The sequence below is a fragment of the Pteropus alecto genome, unplaced genomic scaffold (assembly GCF_000325575.1).
Source record: "Pteropus alecto unplaced genomic scaffold, ASM32557v1 scaffold55, whole genome shotgun sequence".
Classification (NCBI taxonomy): Eukaryota; Metazoa; Chordata; class Mammalia; order Chiroptera; family Pteropodidae; genus Pteropus; species Pteropus alecto.
Genome location: NW_006436813.1, coordinates 693,378 through 701,233, shown reverse-complemented (window position 1 = coordinate 701,233; position 7,856 = coordinate 693,378). Strand labels below are relative to the sequence as shown.

General features: G+C 33.5%; 1 protein-coding gene across 4 annotated transcripts in view; it reads right to left on the bottom strand.

Annotated features, from left to right (window-relative positions):
• Positions 1 to 7,856, bottom strand: part of SEPT10 (septin 10) — a 67,509-nt gene that overhangs the window by 37,577 nt on the left and 22,076 nt on the right. For 3 of the 4 annotated variants that reach the window (XM_025048490.1, XM_025048491.1, XM_006914245.3), the window contains exons 2-4: positions 7,323 to 7,388; positions 1,734 to 1,854; positions 1,128 to 1,323 (exon numbers count right to left, since the gene is read on the bottom strand). In XM_025048490.1, the coding sequence (XP_024904258.1) occupies positions 1,128 to 1,323; positions 1,734 to 1,854; positions 7,323 to 7,388 (383 nt within the window). The remainder of the gene's footprint in view (positions 1 to 1,127; positions 1,324 to 1,733; positions 1,855 to 7,322; positions 7,389 to 7,856) is intronic. The other variant, XM_025048492.1, reaches the window with a different exon arrangement.

The window sequence follows — 7,856 nt, the reverse complement described above, 5'->3', positions numbered from 1 at the left end:
AAATTAGCACAAATTACTTAATATACTTTAAATTAGCATGTCAGGAAATGATTAAAATAATCTGTTGAAATACACATTTTAATAATGTGATTCAAAGAAATTAGACAACTGGATATAAAAATGTCCATTTCTTAAAACCTGCCAGAATGGCTATCATCAATAAATCAAAGAAAAACAAGTGTTGGCAAGGATGTGGAGAAAAGGGAACCCTCATACACTGGTGGGATTGCAAACTGGTACAGCTGCTATGGAAAACAGTGTGGAGGTTTCTCAAAAAAATAAAAAATAAAAAATGGATATACCTTTTAACTCAGCAATTACACTTCTGGGTATTTATCAAAACAAAACAAAACAAAAAACAAACAAACAAAAAAACCAATACTTCGTAAAGATTGATGCACCTATGTTTATGGCAGCACAATTTACAATAGCCAAGACAAGGAATCTACCTAAATGCCCACCAAAAGACGACTGGATAAAGAAGTTATGGTTCATATATATAATAGACTATTACTCAGACATTAAAAATAAAATGAAATCCTACCATTTGCAATGACATGGTTGAACCTAGAAGTTATGCTGAGTGAGATAAGTCAGACAGAGAAAGATAAATATCATATGATTTTACTTATATGTGAAATCTAAGGAACAAAAAAAAAAACCTAATCAAAAACAGACTTACAAATATAGAGGACAATCTGGTGATGGCCAGAGGAGAGGGAGGGTTGGGAAGCTGGGAGAAAGCAATGAAGGGTTAAAGAAATACAAATTAGTAGTTGATAGATGGTCACAGGGATGAGGAAACATGGCATAAGAATGCAGTGAGCATTAATATAATAGCTTGGTAGAGAGCCAGAAAAGATAAAGAGCAATTAGGGGGATCATTTTATAAACTATATAAATGTCTAACCAATGCACCGTATACTTGAAACTAATAATAAAATAAATTTTTTTAATGTCAATTTCTTAACGAAAACAAAATATTGCTGAATTATTTAAAAAATTTAAAGTATGAGAGGAAAGGTATGGATTTCCATAGCAGAAAATCAAATCACAGTTGATGGGGCAAGAAGGCAAATGTCTTGAAATAAGAAAAACTTGTTTTATTGCAAGAAGAAAACATGTACCTCTTGTCTTTGTTTATCTGGTCACCAAATCCCACTGTATTCACAATGGTCAGTTTCAGCCGGACATTGCTTTCTTGGAGTTCATAGGTCTGAGCTTTAAGTCTAACATGTGGGTAAAAATGTGAGGATTCGTTATCTTCAAAATTAGTATTAAACAGTGTATCAATCAGCGTTGATTTTCCAATTCCAGTCTCCCCTGAAAGAAACAAAGGTACATTTAAGAGGTATATAGGATAGGTTAGGAAAAACAGAACTGTAGAAATTTTAAGAGTGATTTTAAGGATCCCAAATATTTCAAAGACTGAGTTGTCCATGAAAGAAAAACATGCTAAGGGTGGTCCACGGAGTCATTAGCAGAGCATAAAAATGAGTATGTACACTAAGTTACTCAGAACTCTGAAGAAAGCACTGAAATGTTGAAAGAACAAAAAGTTTAAAGCAGTACAGCTAAAAAAAAAAAAAAAAGAAACTGATAGAATTTAAATAACTGCAAAAAATCTGAGATCGTGATCTCAAATTGATAACATGTGCGTCATACAGTTTACAAGCATGAAGTGAGCACAAGGAATATGAAGGAAAAATTTAGAGGAAGAGTTTGGCACTTACCAACACAGAGAATATTAAAACAGAAGCCTTGCTGAATGGACCTATTGACCAGCTGATCAGGTAAACTCTCAAAACCAACATGGCCAGACATAGTTAAAGAACGAATATTTTCTCTTTTTTGCTGAAGAAAAACAAAACGACAGCTTTTACTAAAAACAAAACAGCTTTTACTTAAAACATTTTTTAAGATAGGATATAAACAAATTTGAAAGAAAATTATAATTTATCAAAGAAACTAAAGATTTAATGATTATTATACCACCCTAAGATACAAATGATTAAGTAAATTTGTGAGATAGCTGTGTCCAGACCCTCAAAACATACATTTCTTTTCTTCATGAGTCCAGCACTATTTATAACATTAAAATATCTGATTTCCAAAATAGAAAAACAACCAAGTATTCATTCACAAAATGGAATGTTTAAAATCATTAAAGATGTTTATGATATTTTAATTTTTATTAAAATGTTAACCTAAAAAGTACAATATAAAAGTATAGATACAGTTCCAGCTCCCAGTAATGGCAGAATAACTTATGTCACAGTTACCTCCCTGGTAGTAAAAATTATAATCAATTCTTTCAAGTCACTGGAGTGCAACCAAAGGCAGGCAGACACTGGAGGGGAGACTGAAGAGTCTCATTTCCCTCTTGCTAGGCTTTCTGTATTCCCCCTACATATTTGCAGGGAATGTAAGGTGAGATGCATATTTTCTAGCTTTCCCCCGAGGGTACTCCTCAGGCACTGCTGCACAAAGAAGACAGAACTGAAGATAGCAGTGGCAGTCTTACTGGGCTGAGAAGTCAGCCGGAGACAAGGGCAGGCAGATCAGCTGAAAATTGAAGGAGAAAATACCAGAAAGAAGGGAGTCCAAAACTGCAAATACATTCCCTTCAAATCTCTGGCTGACTCCTGAACTGCAGATGTATAGGGGGAATACAAAAAGCTTCACAGGAGGGAAATGGGGCTTGGAAGAAGCTAATAAGCAGTTTTCAAGAGCCACCCTTGGGAGCTTGAATTTTAAGTCTGTAAGTTAAAGAGTCTTGGTAAACACATAAGGCTTTCCACTGAAAACCTTATGTGTAGGTAAAAATCACATCCCAGGAATCAGAAATGCTCCTTAGTAGAGAAGGCACAACTGAAGACCTGCCCTAACAAAGCCTATAACAAAGGCTCAACATGGTCAGTGTGAACAACCAGTAATTTAACTGCCTGCTAGAAGGTCAACACTCTTTAAATGAAGAAAACCCCTCCACAATGTATCATCCACAATATCTACTATACAATCAAAAATTACTACATAGAAGGAAACAGAAAAATATTATTCATAGTCAAGGAAAAAAGTCAACAAAAAGAGATCCACAAATAAACCAAATGTTGAATTTGCTGATAAGAACTTTAAAATAACTATGACAAACATGCTAAAGAAGAAAAACATATTCTTTTTCTACAGGAATATAACAGGTGACATGACAGGGATTATGAGATATGTCGATTCTCAATAATAACAAAAGGCAACAAATGAAATTCCTGGAATGGCAAAATGCAATATCTGAAATAAAAAAGTTACTGAATAGTATTAACAGCAGATCAAACAATGGAAGTTAGTTCTGCTTGATAGTTATCCAAGCTAAACATCTTTGTTTATCCAAGCTAAAAATCTCTCAAAGAAAAGATAAAATTATAAGAGCCTCAAAAAACTATGGAACAATATCAAATGGTCTAACATATCTATAATTGGAATACCAGATGGAAAGGAGGAGGCAGACAGGGGAAGAGAGGAAGGAAATATCTAAGTAAGAGTAACTGAAAATTTTCCAATTTTCTAAACATGAACTCAAGAGATCCAAGAATTTCAGCAAACTACAAACACAAAAATCCAAAGGAACCCACAACTAGGCAGGTCAGAGCAAACTGTTTAAAAACTAGGATAAAGGAAAACTGTACAAGCAACACAAGTAAAAAACATATAAAATGACCAGTTTTCTCATAAGAAACAATGCAAACCAGAAGGCAACAGAACAACATCAGTAAAAAGAAAAAGAATTCTATATGCAATGGAAATGTACTTTACAAACAAAACAGAAATGAAGACTTCTTGAGACAAACAAAATCTGAGAAACTACTGCAAGCAGACCTATAGTATAAGAGATATTAAAAGTTCTTCAAGAGAAAGGAAAATGACAATAGATGGAAACTCAGATCTATAAAAAAGGAATGAAGACTGCCAGAAATGTAAAAATATGGGTAAACAGAAAAGAACTTTTTGCTTGTTTTAAGTTCTTGAAAATATAATCGAATGTTTAAAACAACAATGAAAATGTATTACAGGATTTATAGTACATGGAGAAGTAGAATGTATGATAATGACAGCACAAAGGATAGGAGGGGAGAATGGAGACATACCGTTGTAAGGTTTCCATATTATACATGAAGTACTATAATATTGTTTGAAGGTAGTATGTGTAAGTTAAAGCCTGTATCAATCACTATTAAAAAAAAAAAACAAAACCCAGAGGTATAGCTAATAAGCCAATAGTGGAGATAAAATGCAATCATAAAAATACTCTATTAATCCAAAGGGCACAAAAAGAAAAAAAAAAACACAAAATCAAATGGAACAAATAGAAAACAAATAGCAAAATGGTAGACTTAAACCCAACAATATCTATAATTAAATTAAGTATGAATGATATAAACCAGCACTGTCCAATAGAACTTTCTGTGGTGACGGTAATGTTCTGTAACTGCATTGTGCAACAAGTAGCCACTAGTTACACGCAGATATTAAGCACTTGAAATGTGACTAATACAAGTGAGGAAAAGATTTTTAAATTGTATCTAATTTTAACTAATTTAAATTTAAATAGCCATATGTGGCTAGTAGCTACCATACTGGACAGTGCAGGTTTAAATGTTTCAATCAAAAGAAGGAAACTGTCAGATTGGATAAAAGAGCGAAATCCAACTATATGCTGTCAATATAGTAACTGATGAGCTGATTCTAAAATTTATATGGAAATGCAGATTTAGAATAGCAAACACAATTTTGTAAAGAACAAAGCTGAAGGACTTACACTACCTAATCATAAGTTACAACCATCATGAAATGTGGTATTGTGATAATATGTTACTGTCTACATCAAAATTAAAAACTGTGATTATCAAGGATTAGGTAATTATATAAAATATATTTATGCATACATTTATGTATATTTATATAATACAAATGCATATGTATAAAGAATTCATATGATTTAATAAGACACTCCATTTTTTTAAGTGGGTGAAAGACCTGAACTGATTTCACAAAGAAGATTAACAAAATAGCCAATGAGCAAATGAAAGAATGCTCAACATGTTGGTTATCAGAGAAATGTGAATTAAAACGACAATAAGATACCACCAAACGCCCACTAATATTAGAAAGGCTGATAATGTCAAGTGTTGGAGATGATGAAAAACAACTAGAACTCTGATAAATTTGCTGGCATAAATGCTAAATGGTATAGATATTTTGGAAAATAGGAGAGTAGTTTCTTATAAAGTTAAATACATATTACTATACAACCAAAAACCTCACTTCTAGGTATCCAAATAAAAAATACACCCACACAAGGACATCTGCATGAATGTCCAGAGCAGCTTTACTCCAAATAGTCAAAAACTGGAAACAACCCAAATGTCCAACAACTGGTGAATGGATAAACTGCAGTATATCCAATATAACAGAATACTAAACTCCTGAAGCATACCAAAACATGGATAAATCTCAAAAGCTAAGTATCTATATTAACCAGTGTCACCCCAATAAATTTAACTTAAAAAAAGATAAGTATATGAACAGTGATTTATTTACTGTGAGTTGAGTTTTTTAAAAAAGGTATTTTTTTTCATGTATTCTCATGTATAGAAGTATATGGATGAAGATGTCTCAAAGAGTTGTGACAGACTACTGAGCGGTTACCAATGGGGAGTGAACTTAGAGGTGGAGGTAAGGGAAAGACTTGCTTTTTACTACGCATGGGGGAAAGAATTCTATGATGGACCCCAAGATTCATGGCCTCTGGTAAACTCACACTTTCCAGTTATTCAAGCAAACACTATTCTAGGTGCTGCTGTAAAGGGATTTTACTGACATAATTAAGGTATCAAATCAGTTAATCTTAGAAAGGAAGATTACCATTGGTGGACCTGACCTAATTAGGTGAGCCCTTAAAAAGGACTGAGAAGTTCCAGGTGAAAAGATTTGAAGCATGAAGTGGATCTGAGTTCTCCCTTGCTGTATGGATAAGAGGGAGCCACATGGCAAGGACCTAAGAATGATCTATAGGAGCTGACAGCAAACAGCTAGCAAGAAGCTGAATTCTGCCAACAACCTGAAAGAGTGTGGAAGGGGAGCCTCCAGATAACCCAGCCAGCCAATAATCTGAATGTACGACCCTGGGCAGAGACTCTGTGCCAGGTTTTCTCACCTACTGTGAGCTAATAAGCAATTTGTTTTGGGGCAACAGAAAACCAGTACATTCTATTTTATTTTGTGCCCTTTAAATCCTTTTTAGTCATGTAAGCATGTATCTTCATGATTAAAAAGAGAGAGAGAGAGAGAGAGAAAAAAAGCTACGCTTCCCAGTCATGAAAGTATTCAAGAAGATTAAAGTTGTTGGGTAAGCTTATCAGATAAAAGTTGAACTAAATGGCCTATAGAATCCCTCTGGCTCTAAGGCTATATAATTTTAATGTCATGGAAACAAAAGAAGCTTTTTAAAAATATGGACTGGTCATCATAATTTAATGAAGAGGGGCCAGACAAAATAAGGAATAAGCAATGACCACTCAATGAGTTAGTCACTAAAAAATTACTAGTGACTGTGACAGTAGTTTCAGCAATGTAGTAGTAGGCAGATTAAGAAATATTCAAAAAGGTGATAAAAAAATAAAGATGAAATATACTATTATTACCAATGAAAGAAAAATTAAAAGGATGGCAATTTGGTGGTCAAATTACTATTTATCAAAACTGTGGGAACCTTAGCACGTATGGACAAAGAGGGAAAATTAAGGAGAGACTTATTGGAGCACAGAACTAAAGGAAATTATTTAATCTTATTGCATTACTCATGCTTCTATTTGCAATTTTATTTTCTTTTTAAAAATTGATAACTCTCTTTCCCCAGGTTAAATTTACTTCCCCTTTTTAAATATAAATTTTAATATGAATTACCAAAACACTTCCCTCCTATCCAGGCACATTTAAAAAGACCCTGGAAACATTTAGTTCTGATCTCGTACTCAGGAAGGCATCTGACAGGACTGGCCAGCAACCTCCTACACTCATCACTGAAGGAGTTCTCTACATCTACCAGGTTCTGCATGTGCGCCCAGCAAAAGTTCAAGTTTTAATTTGCTTAATATTGCGTAAGATACAGACACTGTGGACACTCAACAATTATGCAATCCATCATTGATTTTTAATTTGAATCAACATAAAAGTTAATTCAAAGTACAAACAAAAGTCTGTGACGAGTTATCTTGAAATCACAAAGACATTTGAAGTACAATATTAATCTATTTAAAAGATATACTCACTCTCTGTTCATCATCAGATACTTGGGAGGGAATACAAGATTTTGCTGCCATGTTAGACTGACAAAGCTGAAAACATTAAAAGAAAATACAGATGTTACTTCAAAAAAACCTATATCTAAATAATATACTTACATTAAAAAGGAATTCTAATATTGTCATTATTACCAAGTTTGACTTGTAATCTACACAACTGACTCATTTTTAAAACTGTAGTTTTCTTGCTGGCTAGATAACTGCATAAGTAAATAATATATTCAACATAATATACATTATGCGCTTATACACACACACACATAAACACACACACACACACGAAACTGTAAAAAACAAAACAAAACCGTAAACTCCCATTTTTATCCAGGAGGACAAAGAACTTTTATCTGAAAGACTGTCTAGGACTAAAAACGAAAAATAAGCTATTTCACTTAAAAAAATACTCTAGGAGCCAAGAAGGCCCTCAAAATTAGATATACTCCACTGTAGCATGCCAGGGGAAATAGAAAAGTTAGTGCTCCAATTTCAGGACAGTAGGGA